Source organism: Mauremys mutica, chromosome 2 (genome assembly GCF_020497125.1).
Source record: "Mauremys mutica isolate MM-2020 ecotype Southern chromosome 2, ASM2049712v1, whole genome shotgun sequence".
Lineage (NCBI taxonomy): Eukaryota > Metazoa > Chordata > Testudines > Geoemydidae > Mauremys > Mauremys mutica.
Genome location: NC_059073.1, coordinates 241,547,432 through 241,569,906, shown reverse-complemented (window position 1 = coordinate 241,569,906; position 22,475 = coordinate 241,547,432). Strand labels below are relative to the sequence as shown.

The window sequence follows — 22,475 nt, the reverse complement described above, 5'->3', positions numbered from 1 at the left end:
GCAGTCAAACATTCATTCAGGTTGTTCCAGTGTCTCTGACACAAGGCTGTATCAGAATAGAGCATATGAAGAACTCACCAATACTATTGGGCAGATTGCTGTGGGTGGTAAAATATGGTCCTTCAAAGGGCCACAGTCGCATTCAGGCTTTAGATGTGAAGCACATTTATTATGGAGCTGTGGGGAAAAGAGAGAAAATTAATAATCACCACTGTATCTCACTAGAATATTTCTATAAAGAACCTGTGCCCTATCTGGAATAGCGTGAATATGAAAACATTAGATCAGTACAAGAATTAATACAGGAAAATATTTAAGAATTGTTGTCAAGTGACAGAATTATTTGACTCACATATAGTATTCTAGGAACTCACTTTGCTTCAGTTTAATTATTTTTTCTGAGTTTTCAAAATTCTAAAAGTTAATTCTCTCTGTAGATCAACCAATCCTGAACAAATGAACTGCCCTTTTTTTTAAGCACATACAATAGTGAAAACTTTGCTTCTCTTTGTTCACTTTTGGAAAAATATAATGTGGACATATTTTCTGACTGCCCAGACTTCCAGGAAGGGTAATTGCCTACAAGTACTTTTCTAACAGAAATGTAAAGCAGGGATTGCTGCATTTGGGTGGAGGGGGTAAAATGAAGCTCGTCTGCACCCCCCGACCCCGCACACAACAGTCTCTTGGAACAACTATAAAAGGGTGGCACTAGGACCCAGTTGCTGCATGGTGCTCCTGCCCACCATGTGGCCCTGGGAGAAAAGTTCAGAGGAGCCAGACAGAGACTCCAACGGGCGGGAGCAAACGCAGCCAAAGCAGGGACCTTTTTCACCTTTGGACATTCCATTTAGAACTGTTGAATGTTCTCTTATTTTCCCTGCCTGGTACTGATTGGATGTTTGTGCCAGCCTCCCCTCTCTCTCAGTCTCTTCACCTCAGCTTCACTCCAACCTGCCCTGTCCCTCTCATTCTCACTCCTTTCCTTTCCCTTCCATTTAGCTGATCTCTTAAAAAAATTGTGGAACCAACATGCTATTTGCTGCCAACATACTGTTCACTCTGCTTCTGTGTTCCACCCCCAATTCCTCCACCCTGTGTGTGTGTCTTGTCTCATTAGATTATAAGATTTTGGGGGCCAGGGACTGTCAACTACTCTGTCTCTGTACAGTGCCTAGCACAATGGGGTCCCATTTTGGTTGCCCTTTAGGCTCTATGGTAATAAACATGATTATTATTAATAATAATATACTACATCATAATATATTCTGTACAGCCCATATATTGTCCAGAAAACTATTTTTCAAGTTTTTAAAGAAGTACGAAAAATGTAATTGAGACTATTCTTCATACAACCTATAAATCCATTTACATCCCACTTTGTTCTCTTTATTCAATTGTTCAATTTCTCTGCATTTCTCATTCAGCCATTCAGACTTTATTAATCTGTGTTTATTCTTTATCGTTATATTGTGACTTCAGGGGTTTTTTTTCCAGTTCTTGATTTTTTTTTCGTGGTTTTACTTTTGTTCTTTCATCCATCAGAGCAATGATTTCATATGTTATCCATGGGTTTTTCTTAGTTATTAACATCTTCCCTAGATGTTTATCTGCAGCTTCTTCGATAGCTTCTTTCAGACATTCCCAAATCACTCGGTCTTTGTTTTTATTAATGATCTGCAACACTTCATCTTGGTAGTAACTTTGTATTTCTTGATTCCTCAGAGCTTCAAGGTTCCATGCTAGATAACATTTGGCTTTCTGTATCTTTCTCAGTTTGACATTCATTCTCACCATTACCAATCTATGATCTGATCTACAATCTGCACTTGGCATAATCTTAACCTTCCTAACACTATTTCTATACCTATGGTTGATCTGATAAAATCAATTTGGTTTTTACACATCCCTCCTGGTGATTCCCATGTATGCCTTGCACTGTGTTTTTAGTCAAAATAACTATTGCAGATAATGAGGTCATGTTTCTCCCAAGAGTCTATGAATCTTTCACTAACCGCAAATAAACCAACTGCGACCGATAGTCTTTTCCCTCCTACTTTTGCGTTCCATATAAGTCATATAAAGGATGACTATTTTTCTTTCTACCACTGATTTCCATTATTTCAATGTTTAAATAGAATGTTTGGACATCAGAATGTGCGTTGTTGAGGCATATACTTGAATAATCATATCTTTTGGAAGTCTTTTTATCACTATTATCATTGCACATTCAGATGATATATTCACTTGTTCTGTCCTTCCAGTTACAGTCCTGTCTACTATAATTGCCACTTCTTACCTACTTTGACATCCACTTGCACTGATAACTCTGTATTCTTTGCCGCTCAGAAGACCTGAAACAAAATCTAGACCTCTCCAGAATGCTTCACTTAGTTTCATTATGGTAATGTCTAGCATTTCCATTTCTTTACATATATTGGCTAGGTTCCTGGGTTGATTCAATCCCCTTACAGCCCATGCAGCAATCTTTACAGTTGCCAGTTACAGACATATGGCCAGGCAACCCCAACTGGTTGTTGTATGTATAACCCCAACTATACATACAACATGATGGGGGCTAATTTAGCTACAACGAGTCAGGAAAAAGATCTTGGAGTTATCGTGGATAGTTCTCTGAAGATGTCCACGCAGTGTGCAGAGGCGGTCAAAAAAGCAAACAGGATGTTAGGAATCATTAAAAAGGGGATAGAGAATAAGACTGAGAATATATTATTGCCCTTATATAAATCCATGGTACGCCCACATCTCGAATACTGTGTACAGATGTGGTCTCCTCACCTCAAAAAAGATATTCTAGCACTAGAAAAGGTTCAGAAAAGAGCAACTAAAATGATTAGGGGTTTAGAGAGGGTCCCATATGAGGAAAGATTAAAGAGGCTAGGACTCTTCAGTTTGGAAAAGAGAAGACTAAGGGGGGACATGATAGAGGTATATAAAATCATGAGTGATGTTGAGAAAGTGGATAAGGAAAAGTTATTTACTTATTCCCATAATACAAGAACTAGGGGTCACCAAATGAAATTAATAGGCAGCAGGTTTAAAACAAATAAAAGGAAGTTCTTCTTCACGCAGCGCACAGTCAACTTGTGGAACTCCTTACCTGAGGAGGTTGTGAAGGCTAGGACTATAACAATGTTTAAAAGGGGACTGGATAAATTCATGGTGGCTAAGTCCATAAATGGCTATTAGCCAGGATGGGTAAGAATGGTGTCCCTAGCCTCTGTTCGTCAGAGGATGGAGATGGATGGCAGGAGAGAGATCACTTGATCGTTGCCTTTTAGGTTCACTCCCTCAGGGGCACCTGGCATTGGCCACTGTCGGTAGACAGATACTGGGCTAGATGGACCTTTGGTCTGACCCGGTACGGCCTTTCTTATGTTCTTATGTTCTTATGCAAGGAATGGGTTCACTCATTTTGCATGGCAGTTGAGGAATAGTAAGTCATGTTTATCATCATATAACTTTGGGGTCAATACTCACAAAGGCCCCAAAAATTAAGTGCAGTTAGTTTGGGCGTGGCAAGGGAGTTGGAATTCTAGCTTTTAGCCAAAAGGCACAACCCATGAGGCAGCAGGGATTTTGGCAACCATCTTTTTGAATGGTGACCTGCACTTGCCATGTCACAGTGCCATCTTTGGACATTTGGAGCATTTGCCCCCACCACTCCCTGTTAATACGGTCATCAAATTGTTCAAGACTGCTTATTTGACAAGTTTTCCTGCTTATATCATAGTTAGCCTCTTTATCTAAAGGCTGTTACACCATCCTCAGCCTGTGACTGTGCTTGGTGGCAAAAGACACTGCCCCTGGGAGGTTTACGCACAACAAAACAATTGGATAAAGAGAACAAAGAGAGATGTATCAGAAGATGAGTCTTCAATTAAAAAAGGTGACCAATGTGACCCTGAAGGACAAAAATGGACAATACTGTATTTGACAGATTCCAAAGATAAAAACAAGAAATGGGGAGAATATATCAAGGAACTACATGGTGATAAGCCTGAAAAACCTCAACTAGAGATGATAGTAAACCAACTAAAAATGGATGAAGAAATCACAGCAGCAAGTTGTGTTTGAATACAGACTGACTTGTTAAAAAGATAGGGGATGAAGGCTTGAAAGTGCTGTCAGAGGTAACAAAGAATGTGTTTGAGACAGAAGAATTGTCAAAAAAATGTACAACCTCATTGTGAATCCAAATCCAAAAACATTATGGATCTGGTTTTCAAAGCCTGAACAGGCAGCAGATCCACCCACTTGCACACTGCTTCTGGTTCTCAGCAGTCAAGGGAAATTTCTGATACTATGTGTGTGGATCAACATGGAGCCAGAAGATGGCTTGGGTCTGTGCCAACAAAGACTATTGCGAAACTGTGTAGCTATAGTGCTACTGGAAAAGCTCAATGGAACATTGCCACAAACTCTTGCTGCAACCAACATTATCATGTTACCTGAAAGCAGAAAATTGGGTGAGGGCCCTCAAAGTTAACATCTTGGGCCATGGTTTTGTGCTGTGGAGAGTGTATATACACTTTAAAGACATCATGTTTTTGTAATATGTTAACTGGTGTGTTTCAGGGTGCTTTACGGGGAACACTTACTTACCTACCGTTACAGTAATTTAAAACAGTTCTGCAAGATTTTGGGAGGGGTTTTGCACATTCCTTTTTCACATTTTCTGACACCGTTGCTCACAGCACTTATCAGGTACTATGCATGAGTACTCCCATGGATGCAAGTTATGACTGCATGGTGGGAGTGAAAGAGGAAGGGTTATAAAAAGCACCATTCTGTGTCAGATATCTTCACTGTTAATTTCCTTTTGTTTCCTTTGTCTGTATTGTCAATTAAGTCATTAACAAAGCTATAAAGACATTACAGTTTATTTCTCTTGTTTTTCATTCTTGTTCTTTGGACAGTAACAGATATTACTTAGGTTTCAGAGGCGTAGCCGTGTTAGTCTGTATCAGCAAAAACAACGAGGTGTCCTTGTGGCACCTTAGAGACTAACAAATTTACTTGGGCATACGCTTTCATGGGCTATAACCCACTTCAGGCATCTGATGAAGTGGGTTATAGCCCACGAAAGCTTATGCCCAAATAAATTTGTTAGTCTCTAAGGTGCCACAAGGACACCTCGTTGTTTTTGTAGATATTTCTTAGCTTAGTTTATTTCTTAGTTCATGAGCCTTTTTTTAAAAAAAATAGTAGGAAATTCATGGCTGGGGTTGTGGGGGAGAAGGGATATGGATGGGTCAGAATTCATTCCATTTCTTTGACACCACACAACTACAGAAATTACAGTCGTGCTGTGAATCCAGCGCTGAGCCATCTCAAATGTGTCGAAAATATGTTCATCATACTCAGAAAGCAAGGCGCACACACCAGTGAAGTGAACAATAACTTTTATTTACATACATTGAACATAGAGCTAAAACAGTTTGTAACAGGAACAAATGAACAAAACACCCAGTCAAATTCCCTGAGAAGTGGGCAAACATTACTGTCTGTAGACACATCTCCTTGTTTTTCTCCTCCTCTTCCTGATAAGGGGAGGTGGGGACAGCTGTGTAATATTGTGTGAGGATCAAACAGGGATGTCTCCTGCATGGGATTTGCGAGCTATACACAGGCTGGGCTACAGGGAGTAGTTCTGGCTCATTTTCCCACACCTGCCTCCTCTGAGGGGTTCCTCTGTGAGGGGCTTCAGGTGCTGGCAGAGGATGTTGTACCAAGGGTCCAGTATGCTCCTTCCTGGTGGGGATGGGTGTGGGATTCATTGTCTCAGCAGCAGCCTGGGTGGCAGCTGGAGGAGGGAAAGTATTCGGAGGAGGCAGATGAGAAGGTGTTGCTCTTCCCAAAGAGAAGCAGTAGCCACAGCAGGTCTTGAAAGTGTTCCACCAGTTGTACCAGTGACTCCATGAGTGAACGGCCCTGTTTCCTCTGGACATACCCCCACTCCAGGAACTTTAAGGATAATCTAGGCATGGCCCAATATCTAAACAAATACTTTGCCTCAGTCTTTAATGAGGCTAATGAGGAGCTTAGGGATAATGGTAGGATGACAAATGGGAATGAGGGGATATGGAGGTAGATATTACCGCATCCGAGGTAGAAGCCAAACTCGAACAGCTTAATGGGACAAAATCGGAGGGCCCAGATAATCTTCATCCAAGAATAGTAAAGGAACTGGGACATGAAATTGCAAGCCCATTAGCAAGAATTTTTAATGAATCAGTAAACTCAGGGGTTGTACCGTACAACTGGAGAATTGCTAACATAGTTCCTATTTTTAAGAAAGGGAAAAAATGTGATCCGAGTAACTATAGGCCTGTTAGTTTGACATCTGTAGTATGCAAGGTCTTGAAAAAAATTTTGAAGGAGAAAGTAGATAAGGACATTGAGGTCAATGATAATTGAGACAAAATACAACATGGTTTTACAAAAGGTAGATCATGCCAAACCAACCGTATCTCCTTCTTTGAGAAGGTAACAGATTTTTTAGACAAAGGAAACACAATGGATCTAATTTACCTCGATTTCAGTAAGGCATTTGATACGGTTCCACATGGGGAATTATTACTTAAATTGGAAAAGATGGGGATCAGTATGAAAACTGAAAGGTGGATAAGGGACTGGTTAAAGGGGATACTACAACAGGTCATACTGAAAGGTGAACTGTCAGGCTGGAAGGAGGTTACTAGTGGAGTTCCTCAGGGATCGGTTTCGGGACCAATCTTATTTAAATCTTTTTATTACTGACCTTGGCACAAAAAGTGGGAATGTGCTAATAAAGTTTGCGGATGACACGAAGCTGGGAGGTATTGCTAATACAAAGAAGGACCGAGATATCATACAGGAAGATCTGGATGACCTTGTAAACTGGAGTAATAGTAATAGGATGAAATTTAATAGTGAAAAGTGCAGGTCATGCATTTAGGGTTTAATAACAAGAATTTTGGTTATAAATTGGGGACACATCAGTTGGAAGTAACAGAGGAGAAGGACCTCGGAGTATTGGTTGATCACAGGATGACTATGAGCTGCCAATGTGATATGGCCATTAAAAAAACTAATGCGGTCTTTGGGATACATCAGGCGAGGTATTTCCAGTAAAGATAAGGAGGTGTTAGTACCGTTATACAAGGCACTGGTGAGACCTCATCTGGAAAATTATGTGCAGTTCTGATCTCCCATGTTTAAGAAGGATGAATTCAAACTGGAACAGGTACAGAGAAGGGCTACTAGCATGATCCAAGGAATGGAAAACCTGTCTTATGAAAGGAGACTCAAAGAGCTTGGCTTGTTTAGCCTAACCAAAAGAAGGTTGAGGGGGATATGATTGTTCTTTATAAATTTATCAAAGAGATAAATATCAGGGAGGGAGAGGAATTATTTAAGCTTAGTACCAATGTGGACACAAGAACAAATGGATATAAACTGGACATTAGGAAGTTTAGACTTGAAATTAGATGAAGGTTTCTAACCATTAGAGGAGTGAAGTTCTGGAACAGCCTTTCAAGGGGAGTAGTGGGGGCAAAAAGACATATCTGGCTTCAAGACTAAGCTTGATAAGGGATGGTATGATGGGATAGCCTAATTTTGGCAATTAATTGATCTTTGATTATTAGCAGGTAAATATGCCCAATGGTCTGTGATGGGATGTTAGATGGGGTGGGATGTGAGTTACTACAGAGAATTCTTTCCTGGGTGCTGGCTAGTGAGTCTTGCCCACCTGCTCAGGGTTTAACGGATCACCATATTTGGGGTCGGGAAGGAATTTTCCTCCAGGGAAGATTGGCAGAGGCCCTGGAGGTTTTTCACCTTCCTCTGCAGCGTGAGGCACGGGTCACTTGCTGGAGGATTCTCTGCACCTTGAGGTCTTTAAACCACGATTTGAGGACTTCAATAACTCAGACATAGGTTAGGGGTTTGTTACAGGAGTGGGTGGGTGAGATTCTGTGGCCTGCATTGTTCAGGAGGTCAGACTAGATGACCATAATGGTCCCTTCTGACCTTAAAGTCTATGAGTCATTGGCTCATTTACTATTGTTTTACTATTGTTTTTAACTGATTTATCAGTGCCTCCTGCTGCCTAAGAGTCAGATCCTCCCTTGCTCTAAGGAACTTGAACTGCTCCTGACTCTGTCAATACCAAGAAGCAGCTCCTCCAACGTCCCTCTCCATCTGGTTCTGCTATCGCTGTGGTACTGCTCTTGCCCAACCAGCAGAATAGTTTCCCTGTCATTGGAATGTCTGGGCAAGTCAAAGAAAAGACTAGCATGATATTACATTTCTCCATTGAAGGAACCTAAGAAATGCCCCCGCATAATGTAACTGTGCTACCGAAGGCCACAATATTGATACTTTTGAGCATATCAGGAATTATATTGCTACAGCCTCCTTCCTTCAGACTATATTTGCAGCTCACAAGGAAAAAGCTGAGGGTAAAAATGGTAATAAACCTGCAGTACTGTTAGTAAAATGTTGCACTGTTTACAGTGCATCAAGGAGCCAGCGGGGTGAGGGGTTTGATTCTCTTCGGGGATTACATTACTAGCTACCTATTTATTCTTTAAAAGCTGGCTATCATTTGGAGAACATAGCAGTGTCAAAATGGAAAACAAAAGCGGTTTTACAGTCCTGTGGAAGTCACCCAGCCACCTATATCAGAGAGATGTTTCTACACATTGCTTTTGTGAGCTGTGAAGCTGGATAAAGCTCATTTTCCCTGCCGTTGAAGCTGAAGAACCAGTTTGAATTTTTGCTACACCAAACATTTGCTGAAATATGCTTACAGGACTGGAGGAAACTGACTGTGTTCTAAGCTAGCAGACAGAGTTCCCATGGATAAAGAACAGAGAACCCCATGTTTTTCCCCCTCATAACTCCCTATCTCGCCAGAAAGTCTCACCCGTGCATCCAGCAAACAGCATTGAAAGGGACAGGGAAACAGTGAGTCACATCACAAACACATTTTCTTCCCTGAACTTTTTGATTAATACCACAAACCAGTCGCCTCTCCACTGCTAAGGGACATTGCATTGTGTTTGTGCAACTGCTGTAGTGGATGCTTCACCCAATCCTGCTTCTCCCAGCTTCTGTAGAGTGGCTCAGTGAGGGGAGAGATCAGACACTAGGAACTGGAAATGGTAACCACCATTTGAAATGGTCACAGGGAGAATGGACCACTAAGACATTCCTTGGATGACCAACAGTTCCTTTTCCTTTCCTGGCCCAAAGCCGGTCTGCAGACAAGCAGCCAAGCACCCCCAACTCCTTCTACCTGGCTCCCATTCATAAGGGGAAGGAAAAACAGAGTGTATAGGGGGAAAGGGGTAGTGGTGGGTCTTTGCACAATGAGCAGTGTCACAAAACTGTTCTTTCACCACCGGGGCCTTTCAGAACCCATTGACTCCCACGCTCCCTTTCCCCCCAAGTCTTCACAGCCCAGGTACTATGGCATCCAGAGTGCTGGCTGAGAAACACACACATACAGGGGCACAATAACTGCTCACTAGTCATCTATTATAGCAGTGGTCCCCAAATTGTTGGGCATGGGGCATGGAGGAAAAATTTGAGGAGGGCACATGGCAGGGCCCAGGCAAGCTCCCACGGAGGCAGGGAGGATTGTCATGCTTCCAGCCCCTTTCCGTCCACAGTCTTTCTCCTCCTCAAGCCACATTCAGCCCCCAGTCCTGCTCTGCCTCCAGGCCCAGCTCCACCTCCAGGACGGATCTGCCCTCATTCCCTCTCTGCCCTCATTCCCTCCCCCACAACAGCTCCATTTCTAGTTCCAGGTCCTTCCCCATCCCCAATTCCACCCCCAACTCCGTTTCAGCCCAAGCTCCACTGCTGAGGAAGACTTGGCTTTGCAGTAATTGAAGTGTGGGGCACAGACAGATGGTAAGAGGGCATGGCAGGAAAAGTTTGCGCACCACTGTTATAGCTTCCACTAAATACTTTACAGTGGATTTCAATACAATCATTGATTTATAGCCATGTCTTACTTTGGGACCATGTCAGGGTGGAGCAAGGATCTGGTAGAGGCACCTTCAAGGATGAATTATCAGAGCAAGTGGGGATATTTTCGGGGCATGTAGGGATGTATTACAACTTACCAGCCTTGGGTTCTGGTTGTTGCAGTGGTTTGGGGTCCTCCTCAGTGGAGCTTCTTCAGCTGGGTCTGCTGGGTTGAGATGCAGAATCACATGCTTCTCTTCCTCTGGGTCTGCCAGGGTTTCCTCTTGGATTTCCTCTGAGGTCCCTGCTGCCTCCTCTCCCTGCCCCTCATTGACATCCTGTCGTACAATGAGGCTGGCTGGGTTAAGAAGGTGATCATGAGTCAATTCACGCACTGTACACGGAGCCCTGGAAAGCACCTGTCCATTTCATCATAACATGGACATGTGCTAGGTCCCTTCCTGGACAGACTGTTGGAGTCCTTCTCTGTCTGGTCCAGGAGCCTCAGGTGCTTCATATGCTCCTGGCACTGGGATGGAGTCTGGTGAATGTCGGCCTCCTCAAGCTTCTTTGAAATCTCCCAGTACAGGTGTAGGTTCCTGCCACTCCCAGTACAGGTTCCTACACCTACAGGTGTAGGTTCCTGCCACTCTGAGCAAAGTTGTGGAGGACAGTGTACTCTGACCATACATTGATCAGTACCCAGGTGTGCTCTAGACACCAGGTGGCAGCTCTTGGAATATGAGCCATGATCATCTCTGCCAATCAACAGAGTTCACGGTAGAACTATCTGAAAAGTTCAGCATAGGGCGCTGAGAGGGCGGGGACCTTTATACCTTTGGGTAAGAGTCAGGCAGCAAAAGAGATCAATGCATTGTGGTAGTGGCCCAGGAGGACTATTGATTCCCAGGACCTGGTACACACTTTTTGCCCCCATCAACACTGCACTTTAGAATCCGCATGGGGCCATGCCATAGCAGAGGTATTTACATACCCACCCCTCTCAGGCATGCTAGCTTTCGTGCTGAGTACTCTCTTTCAGTGCCTCAGACTGAACGATGATGGGGGGAGGGTTATGGCAAAACAACACGCATGTAACGGTGTACAGTCACAAAACAGCCTAAGATACTTTTGGAAGTTGTTCAAGACCAAATGTGAGAACAGATTCATAAGGAAATAAGAGATCAACAATCTGGTTTCGAACATGGAAAGGGAACGATGAACACCATTATGAACTGCAGCTTATATCAGAAAGATCAACTGATATGGGGAAAACAGAATACTTGTGTTTTATTGACTTTCAAAAAGCATTGATGGAATCTACCATCTACGCTATGTCCAACATACTAAGATGTGTGAGTATGAACTCCAAGTAATAAAACAATTATACTGGAATCAGAAGGCAATATAATAGGCAATGAAAATGAAAATCTTGTAGCGATCAAGAAAGGAGTGAGACATAGTTGTATAATGTCACCATCTTTATTCAACATCTGTAGTGAATGTTTGATTAAATTAATCGAAGAAAAAAGAAGGTATAAAGATGAATTGAAAATGAGTGAATTACAATTCTCTATGGAAATGATACAGTGCTATCGGCTGATTCAGAAGGTGGTCTGATGAAGTTAGTGGAAATTATATATGAATATGCAAAGAAAGTGCTCTAGAGTTGAGTATGGACAAAACAAAAAAATTAATGGTATGCAAGGATCCTGGGAAAATATGCAAGATTCCAGTGAATGACATAGCCATATAGCAAGTATCATTAAAGATGGAAGATCGGCTACTCAAATCAGAACCAGAACTGCAAGAGTGAAAAAGACATTCTGGAAGAATGAACAGCATATGAGAATGGACATAAATCTAAAGACTTAAATCTCACTCTTAAAAACTTACTTTTGGTCTGTGTTAAACTGTGGCTGTGAAACATGGACTTTAAAACAATCAATAATAAACTACAATCCTTTGAATTAGGGAGTTATGAAAGAATTCAGAAAATATAATGGAGTGACCATGTTATCAACAAAAAAGAATTGGAGATGATTAGCAAAGGCTAAAAAGATCTTAAGAAAAGAAAGATTTGTTTTACAGGCACATTTTAAGAGGTTCAGCAGGCAATGCATGTTTACAGGAACTGCTATCAATTTTCCTTTCCAGATGAATACACGGAAGAAAAAGAAGATCTTGAATAGATGATGTGGTATCACCATCATGATGAGGTGGATCAGTAAGTTTCAAGCCCTCCTGGCTAGGGGCAAATGTTTGAAAACATAGAGAAAGTGTGACCTAAAGGCTCAGAAACCAGAAGACAAATACAAAGAACCTAATATTCTTCATTTTTATTTTAAAAAAACAACCTCACACCCAGGGGTGAAAATAATTTAAAGGACTTACCGGTACTCCAGAATCCTGCGGAGGGGGAGGGGCCTCAACTGGAAGAGGCATGGCCTCTGTCGGAAGAGGTGGGGCCTTTAAATCCCGAGGCTTTTAAATCAGGATTTAAAGGGTTCGGGGATTCGGCTGAAGCTAGGAGCCGGACCCTTTAAATCACCCCCGGAGCTACTAGCTGCAGAGGCGGCTGGGAGCCCTGGGGTTTGGGCAGGGGCGAAAGTAATTTACATTTCTTACCCATATGGTCCAATCGCAAGCAACCCACCTCTCCTACGTATTTCATGGATCCCTCCCATTGCATGACATAGATAGAGAAAATAAAGCTACTATTACTACTACCAGTACTGTCTGTAATAAAACTTTACTATTGGAATAAGCCTGAAAAAGTGAAAACTCACTGTCACATTTTTCTCTGTGTTTTCCCTCCTCCTCCAGCCAGGCTGCCGACACTAGGCTCTGTGCTTTCTCCCTGCCTGGCACTCAGCAGCTGCAGGGGCTTCCCTCTAGCTTGCAGCAGGGAGACTGGCTAAGGGAGGGAGAAGCCTGCCTCCTGCATAAGAACAGTTTAAACTCAGCTGTTCCCTGCGCAGTTCAGTAACATTTCAAAGAGGATCTGCAAGCAGTTTGGACATCACAACCATGATCCTATGCTGGGGAGGGAATGGGATAGATTTGAACTTGGAAATGGTTCCTGATTTTTATTGTGTTTTTTGTATATAGGAGATCCCCCTCATCCCGGGGGCAGAAAAGAACTGCCCCTGACATGGTCACCCTCCCCCGCAACAACTGGGAATGAAATTAACAAGGATGCCAGAAATGGCTCCTAACCCTGGGGATTGAACTGCGCAGGGAACAGCTGAGTTTAAACTGTTCTTATGCAGGCAGCAGCAGCAGGCATTTCAGCCAGTCTCCCTACTGCAAGCTAGAGCCTAGAGGAGAACCCCTCCTGGCAGGGGGGGGAGGGGGGAATGCAGAGCCTTTTCTGCAGCCTGGCTGGAGGAGGGGGAGGGAGGAGACGAGAAACCAATGTGACAGTGAGTTTTCCCCTTCCACTTGCTTTTATTAGCTCTGGATTTAAGCTGTGCAGCCAAATGCTTGTATTTGTTGTGTATATTAGTATTGGAGAGAGATCCCCTCATCCCGGGGGCAGAAAAGAACTGCCCCTGCCATGGTCAAACACACCCTCCCCCCAGGTACTGTGAGTGAAATTAACAAGGATGCCAGAAACCACTCCTAACCCCCGGGGGGCTGAACCACTCAGGGAACAGCTGAGTTTAAACTATTCTTATGCAGGGGGCAGGCTTTTCCTTCCCTCAAGCAGTCTCCTTTTCTTACCAGTCCTCCGTACCAGCCCGTACCGGCTTACTTTCACCTCTGCTCACACCTTATGCTTGGTGTATGGTACAGACTTATGTCGGTATAGCTACATTGCTCGGTTGTGTGGAAAAACCATACCCCTGACACAGACCTAACCCCCAGTGCAGTCAGCACTATCTCAATGGGAGGGCTTCCTCCACCTTTCAGGGAGGTGGAGTACCTACCTGATGGGAGAAGCTCTCCCGTCAGCGTAGGGAGCATCTTCACTAAGCACTACTGTAGCTGTGCCACTGAAGCGCTGTATGTATAGACAAGTCCTTAGGAATTTTTGGCTAATCTCATGACTTTTGGAAGGCCTAACTCATGATTTTTGAACACTAGGATTCCTTCATACTTCATTTAACATGATCTAACTATACAGGGCTCAGCAAGAGCCATACAAATCTTCTAAAAATAACCTAAAATTGCTTCTATACCTAAGTATGTCCATCTGTAAAGACTATTATTCTTGGGAACATGTTGTTATAGGGGTAATCATCTCTTAAAATATACCCAGATTCTGCTTCACTGACCACCTCCCCTGAGAAGTCAACCTGCAAAGCCCAAGACATCTTCCACCACATGGCAGAGGGGCAATGCTGGTGTCAGAATGGGTCAGATGTGCCAGCAATTACAAAAGTAATCTGGTAAAATTGCTTTAGATCTAACTGAATATGCCCTGCTATGTAACTGACAAGTTTTGAGACCTCCGAATAACTTCTGTTACAGAAATGAATTGTGGTTTAGCTTCTCCCATTTCTGTGCTCCTTCCTTCAATCCTTTCCCCCCTCTTATTCTCCTCTATTTTCCTCTCCCAATTTTAATCCTCCTATTTCCTTCTTCTCTTTTGTACTCCCTCAGTTTCATCTCTACTTATCTACATCTCTACTTATCTAGTTCCCCTCCTTGAGTGACATTTCAGCAGCCACTGACTACTGGATGGGTAGTGGGTGTGGCTGGGATGAGTGCCAGGGCAGCTGGGTGTGCTGGTACTGGGGATACCTATGGTGGATGCTAGAGCAATTGGATGGGTGCTGCATATGCCTGGGGTAGCTGAATGGTTGGGGGGGTGGGTGCATGGGATGGCTGCTGGTTGTCTGGGTAATGGTGTGTGGAAAGGGTGGATTGAGAAGTACAGCCCCCCAGGGCTGAGTGATGGGGGAGAGCTTGTTTACAGCTAACAGAGGGTGGAGCACAGTGGCACCAATTGACACCGCCTCCTCTTTGCATAGCCACCTCTGGCCACTGCCTCCTCCTGGTTGGGAGCCTTGGAATTTATGATATTATAGCAAAGAGGAGCTATAGGTTTCAAAATCCCTCCAATGGTGGAAGTCGAGCATTTGATTCAGACTGCAGAGTAATAGCAGTGCTGCAGGATGAGGAAGGCAGCGCATCACTGTAGCATTATCAGTGGTCACAATCTTTATTATGGAAGATCTCTTCTTGATCTGTAAGTTCATCAGGCCAGGGAACTGTTTCTTACTATAGTTTCAGCAAAGAATCCTGTGGCACCTTATAGACTAACAGACGTTTTGCAGCATCCGAAGAAGTGGGTATTCACCCACGAAAGCTCATGCTGCAAAACGTCTGTTAGTCTATAAGGTGCCAAAGGATTCTTTGCTGCTTCTACAGAACCAGACTAACACGGCTACCCCTCTGATACTTACTATAGTTTGTACAGTGCCTTGCACAAAGGATCCCCATTTCTGGGTGAAGACTTTGAGCATTTCTGAAATACCACTACTACTTCATTAGATTAATAACGACACCAATACTAAGAGGATACCAAGAGTGACAACGTAATATATTCCTAAGGGAACATCAAACAAAGCTCTGAAGGGCATGAGTGAAATCCTGGATCCATTGAAGTGAATGGCAAAACTCCATTAGGATTTCACTTCTCCATTTTTTCCTAACATTTTTTCCTAACATGGAGATTCTTTTGAGAGCAATTAGAATAGTTCCACTCTCAGAACAATGAGAGAATATTCCAAAGGTCATTTACTAAAAAGCACTGAGTTACTGCTCTATTCAAAGAAGAAAGGGAGGGATTGTAGAAGTTCAAGCCAACATAAAATATTAAGAAATACAATTAGTGATATAAACTGTTGGAAAAAATAGTTTGAATTAGATAGAAGTCTAGGTTTCTTATTGGTGCCCTAGAATTTAACTTAATTCAAATTTCCCTAAACAGCATATTTTAAATATACGCATCCAAACACAATACAAAGCTATAATGTTATCTCTGTTTATAGAGACAGATGCAATCCACTCAAGTTTCATTTTCATGGTTTACAATATCAGCAGACAATCACAATAAAAACACCACTTTATAGTGTGGAATTTGGTGTAGTTTATTATCGCTACATTGATTTAATATACTGCATATTAAGTCTGTCAGATAGTGTGTGCACGTCACGTAAGAGCATGATTCCAAATTGATGCGTTTTATTACCCGCTATGTATATTTTAATTTATAGAGGGTACCCTGGTGTACTAAGCATCTAAAACTTTAGGAAATATATCTAATTTATATATTAAGTGGTTTAATAGGTAGCATACAGCATCTAGCTCAATAGGTGATATTTCATTCAGCAGGTGATGTAAAATATGTAGTTCAACAGTTGCTCCTATAAATCATATTTTTCCAGTGAGCGATTCATTTTTCTTTAGATGATTTATCCATGTTGGCATTAACTGTATCAAACTTACAATATAATCAATTCAGTAGGTGATATATACACTTTACCAGTAACACATTTTTGATAAAAGCACAGTATAATGTAGACATAATATTTCTGAATTTTGAAGAGAATGACACCCAGTATTAGTCTTGTCCGTATTCATTTATACTGCAAAGTTACCTTTTAAGGCAGTTACTTAGCAACGGAAAATAAAAGTTAATGAGTTTGGATTTACTCTGAGTATTAAAGCCTTATTGTGAGGGTATTTTGGTAGCCCTGTAATCTAAAGCATTTGTCATGCTAATTCCCTGCCTCAGTGGTAAGGCTACTTGTACCATAATTAATGCACACTAGGCCATGTAACATCAAATAAAAGTATCTTCGCACACTTGGTGATAATTAGCAGCTCTGCTACTCAGTGGCATGCAAACTTATCTCTGAAAAAATAGCTTAATCTTATTAGTCTCTGCTGATCTTTGACAAGAGAAGTGAGGTATAGGAAATAAAAGGAATAGCTGAAGATGTGCATGCTATAGCTAATGAAAACAACATAGTGAGATAGTAAAGTAATATACTAAGCACCTCATATTAAAAAAATAATTGTTTTATTAACATTTTTGTATCCTCCCCCTGCAATAGCGCCATGTCCACAAAGCTAGCTAGTTTACATTACTTATCTCGCAAGTGGATGCCTAGGAGATGTGGAAATGAGGAACTGTAGTGAAAGCCAAGAATTTGTGGAGTAGCCTGAAGTAGAATGACTTCCCTTAGGGAAGAGGAAGGAAAGTCTGGAGGTCTGTGAAGAAGCCTTGAAAAGAAGACCAGTTGTAAGGCAGGACACAGCTGGACAGGGAGTTAGGAAGAGTCACAAAGAGCAAACCAGTAGCCCAGGGAAGGAGGTCTCATTAGCTAAACTCATACTGAAACTCTGAAAAGTGTGTGATTTGGTTTGGAGGTAGAACTGATGTCTAAAATGGCTCTTATCTTATAGGAATTAATCCACACATCTTTACTCTTGCTACCTCCAAAAATAAAACTAAAAGAAAAAAAGCCCTATTACAATCAATATTACAAAATACTAAAAGACGTATTGTATCTCCATCCTGAAGAGAAACCCACAAGAGGGGAAAACTTGTTTAGAAAAATTCAAGGTGAATGTCATGAAATTTCTGAACTAGCAACCCCTGTGGGGGAAGAGTTTGCTGCCACTTGGAGGGGATGTGGACCTCTAACTGCAGAGAAACCCCAGAAGCTGTAGTGAAATCTGGAGATCCATGCAGAGACAGACAACCATATTCTTCCTCCCAGCACAGGGATGCCAGAATGGTGGCATAGGGAGGGGATCAGGCAGGGGGCCATGGCCCCATCACTTTTAAAAGCTGAAGAAAAAACAGAAATACATTGAAATAATCACTCAGCTACTGGAACAGAGATAGGAACTCTTGCTTCTCCATGGATGTTTTGCTATAAAAGCACGAGAGGTGATTCAAGACACCTTTTAACCTATTGCCTGCTAAGAATCAGGCCAAAAGAGAGAGATTCAGTGTAGCTAACAGAGTTGCAAAACAAAACATACAGCAACACTGGCTTGCTAAAATGCAGTGCTTGTTAAAGAGCATTATTACACAATGCCAAATTATTTCTCTCTGTGTGTTTCTCTGTTTCTTCATTTATTAAAAAAGGCACACATTTTAAATGGATGCAAGATAGGTTTTACAAGGCAATTCTGAATCTGACAACTGCTCACACTGCAACTAAATATATCATCAACAAGCAGCAGGAATGCTGTATATAAGCAGGTGAAAAGATATGATTGCAAAGAGTGGTGACAGTTTTAATATCTTCAATATGACCATTCAATAGTCACTTGTGTGTCTGTTACAAATATATCGGTTTTGCTTTGGTTTTAAGTTGGTAGCTTTAAGGCATTTCAGCAGGTTTCTATACCTACAGTGATAGTTATGGAAGGAGAAAGGGTTTAAAAGGGCTCTGAACTGGAATTACAAGGGAAATGAATATTATACGAGAAGTGGTATAAAAATGAAGCAGAAATATTTGTAAAGGTTGGTAAAACTACAGTCGAACCCATTTATCTCGACCTCGGTTAACTTGCCAATCGTATTAAGTCGACGTTTTAGAAGTGGAACCGCCAAATTCTCTCTTTGTCTTAGCATTTTCTCATCGGTTATGTCAGTTCTTTTATGTCGTCGTACCCTAATATCTCGAGCACAAAAGAGGGCCAAATTTGCCACTTAACGTCCGTTATCTCGATCCCCATGACCAATCGTGTGTCTTATATATTAGTATATAAATAAAAATGATCGTACTTGGTTCACTGCGCATGTGCTGAGTTCACGTAGCACGTGATCATGGTCCGTATGGTCGTTCACTCCCATGCCAGTTCACTCACTCTTGTTGATCTTGTCTGAAGGATAACATGCTGTAGCTATTCTGTTTATTTTTTCCCTTCTAAAAATGTCTGGAGGTGTTAAGAGAAAACTGGACAATCAGTCAATAGAGAAAAAGTATGAAATCATACTGCAGATAGAAAAAGGAACAAAACCGGCAGACCTTAGTCGTCAGCATGGCATTCCAGCAAACACCATTTCAGGATGGAAAAAGAAGGCCGACGTGATAAAGCAAATGTACGAGAAGTCTGTCTTTGATCCAGCAAGAAAAAAACTTAGAGTGGCTGAGCACAAAGATGTCGACGATGCACTGTTTCAATGGTTCACAAATACGTGAGCAACAAACCTTCCCGTCAAACCTTCCCTTGCTGATGGAGAAGGCGGACATCCTTGCTGCAAAGCTAGGACACCCTGACTTTAAAGCAAGTCAGGGGTGGCTGGATCGTTTCAAAAAGAGGCACAACATTGTCTTCAAAGCAATTTGTGGAGAGAGCGCTGCGGTTCAACAAGAACAAGTGGATTCATGGCTGAAGACTCAAATGCGCACAATTTTGGATACCTATGAGACTCGGAACATTTTTAATGCTGATGAAACTGGGGTGTTTTGGAAATGCTTTCCAGACAAGACTATGGCGTTTCGTGGGGAGGCTTGTCACGGTGGAAAAAAGTCGAAGGACCGACTTACAGTGCTAGTTGCTGCTAACATGGATGGAAGCCAAAAACTCCCGCTCTACGTTATAGGAAAGTCCAAGAATCCCAGATGCTTTAAGCAGACCAAAGTTCTCCAATGTGATTACGATGGCCAGCCAAGCGCCTGGATCACAGGAGATCTATTCAGTGCATGGGTGAAAAAGTGGGACAGGAAGTTCCAAGCAGAGAAAAGGAAGGTGGCACTGATCGTGGACAACTGTAGAGCTCATCCGGATGTTCCTGGTCTCAAGGCCATTAAGATCTTTTACCTCCCACCTAACACAACGAGTAAGCTCCAACCAATGGACCAGGGGATAATCCAAGTGCTTAAGGTGTACTACAGGAAAATGTTGATGCGCCAATACCTGCTCCATGATGAAAAGAAGGCACAGTACACCCCTTCCCTTCTAGATGCAATGAACTTCCTGAGATCAGCCTGGAATGACGTGAAGAAGGAAACAATCTCAAACTGCTGGAGGCACTGCGTCATTCAGGATATTTCCGATGATGAGTTTCAGGCACAGTGCCGTGCAGCCGCAGAAGAACTCGCGGAAGTGGCGGGAAAATCAAGCCTTACAGATGCTATCTTGGAAGAGGAGGCACAGGAGTTAGCCATCACTGTCCAGGAATTCCGAGATTACATAGAAATCGACAAAGACGTCGTTACTGATGGCGTGATCACCGATGAAGACATTGTATCAAGTGTGCAGTCAGCACAGGCAAGCACATCTGCATGCGGCAATGACAAAGAAGATGAAGAAGATGCGGACGAAGATTTGGAACTAATTCCCTCAGCTGGTGAGGTGGTAGAAATGCTACAGAAAATTCGATGGTATGGTTCTTTTGTAGGAGATGAAACTGTTTTAGACAGCATAAATAATATTGAAGCATTTGTTTTCAAGCAGACTGTTAAAGGCAAAAAGCAACAAAGCATTTTAGACTTTGTAAAGAAACCATAGTAACCGCGTGTACGATACTTTTCAGAGCTGTGTCAGAGTGAAATGACTCGCGAATTTAATTTTGACACTGGTTAGCTTTTTGTAAAAACGAACTACACCCCGCACGTTTTTTGTGATTTTGTGATTTTGTGAGCGATCTTTGTGTTTGCAATGTTGGAGAATATAATAAAGGTTTGTATCGAGAATCGACGGTGGTTTGTATTGTATACTGGTAAATCTCTGCTGTTAGTTGGTGCACATATGCCTTTTGTTGTTAGCAAACATGTATGTACATTTTTATAGCATGCCGATCGCTTCATCTTATTTATTAACGCACATCATGTACATAAAGAAATTTCAAGCACATGTTAATATATTGCCGCCATATTGGTTTTCGTTTATCTCGATCATTGGTTATCTCGACGCTTTTTGGCAAACCCCTAGGCCGGCAACATAACCGGGTTCAACTGTAGTAGGTATTTTACTAATGGACCGTCTCTAATTTGCACCTGAAATCCTAGAAGTAAGTTGAAAAGATGAATACACTGAATTTCAAAACAAAGCACGTTATTTTCAGAAAAAAAACACATGTAAATCCTTAAAATATTGGCAGATAGAGAGAATCATGGATGACAGATATGGAAACCCCAGGGCTAACATTTTCAAATTCGGAGGTCTTAATTTAAGGATCCAAGGGTCAGATTTTAAAATGCACTTAGGCACCTAGAGATGCATCTAGGCACCTGAGGAATTTTCGAAAGCACCTAGGCTCTTAATTGCAATAGGACCGAGGCACCTAGGAGCTTTAGATAAAACCTCCTAAGTGCCTAAATACCTTTTAAAATCTGGCTCCAAGTCTATATTTAAGTACCTAATTAATACGAGTATGATTTTCACAGGTACAGGGCATTTGCAGCTTCCTTTCACTTCAGTGGGAGTTTTAGATGTTCATCACTTCTGAAAATATCATACCACTCTTATTTAGGCCCCTAAATGCAGATTATAATTGCCCAATTTTAGTTAGTTACTCAGATTGAAAAATTTGACTTAGGTGTTTTACTCTCAAACCAAACTACCCAAATCTTGATGGCAATCTGGGCTATATATTTTTCCTCCCTGAAATATTGCTAGAGCTGTAGTCCTAACATATATAATTGAAAATAATTTGGACCTATTTTCTTCTATGATGTTTCAAAGTTTATACTAGTCCTATGTTTAAAAAGTGCATCTTAAATTACCCACATAGTCACAAGTGATTGTCCAATGATATTCTTTAGAAGACTGAACAATTGTTTAATCTTTCAGAATTAAAATAATAAATAAATAAATAAATAAACAAACAAACAAACAGAGTACTGACTTTTTCCACATTTAGATTCAAATCCTGAAAGCACAGTGACTGGGAGTAGAGATGCTGGATTTGTTTCTTCTACCATAAAGAGCCCACCAACAGGGCCGTCCCTAGCTATTCTGGGGCCCTACACAGCCCCGCCCCCCATGGGGGGGTAGGGGAGGCTGGCTTGGGGGGCAGGGAGGAACTACCCCTCAGCACTAACCGGCGGCACAGCTGGGGCCGGGTCTGCACTTCCCACTGCCAGTGAGTGCAGGCCCGGCCATGCTGCAGAGCTCAGGGGAATGGGGGCGGGGCTGGGGAGAAGCAGGGACGGGAAGAGGCGCGAAAGGGGCGGGGTGGAGCAGGGGCTGGAGCAGCACGCAGGAGCACGAAGCACCAGGAAATCTGATGGCCCAAATTTCCTGGTACCCTATGCAGCTGCGTACTTTGCATATGGGTAAGGACAGCCCTGTCCATCAACAAAGTCAGCGTTCCGTGAATGTCCATACAGTTGCTGCTGAATACACATTAGCTAGAGGAAGACTGGATTTGGTGCATGGATTTCCTGGCCCTCTATTTTTACAAATTTTACAAGTATGAAAACATTTTGCTCTGCTGTTTATTCAGGGGCCAAGATGCAATTAATTACCTCTATTCCATAGTGCAACATAGGGTGTGGTTTTTGCCCTAA

At 42.2% G+C, this 22,475-nt stretch overlaps 1 protein-coding gene across 2 annotated transcripts in view; it reads right to left on the bottom strand.

Moving 5' to 3' along the window:
* DGKB (diacylglycerol kinase beta) overlaps positions 1-22,475 on the bottom strand; it is a 534,249-nt gene that overhangs the window by 325,867 nt on the left and 185,907 nt on the right. For both annotated transcript variants that reach the window (XM_045008243.1, XM_045008242.1), the window contains one exon: positions 79-177. In XM_045008243.1, coding sequence (XP_044864178.1) covers positions 79-177 — 99 coding nt within the window. The remainder of the gene's footprint in view (positions 1-78; positions 178-22,475) is intronic.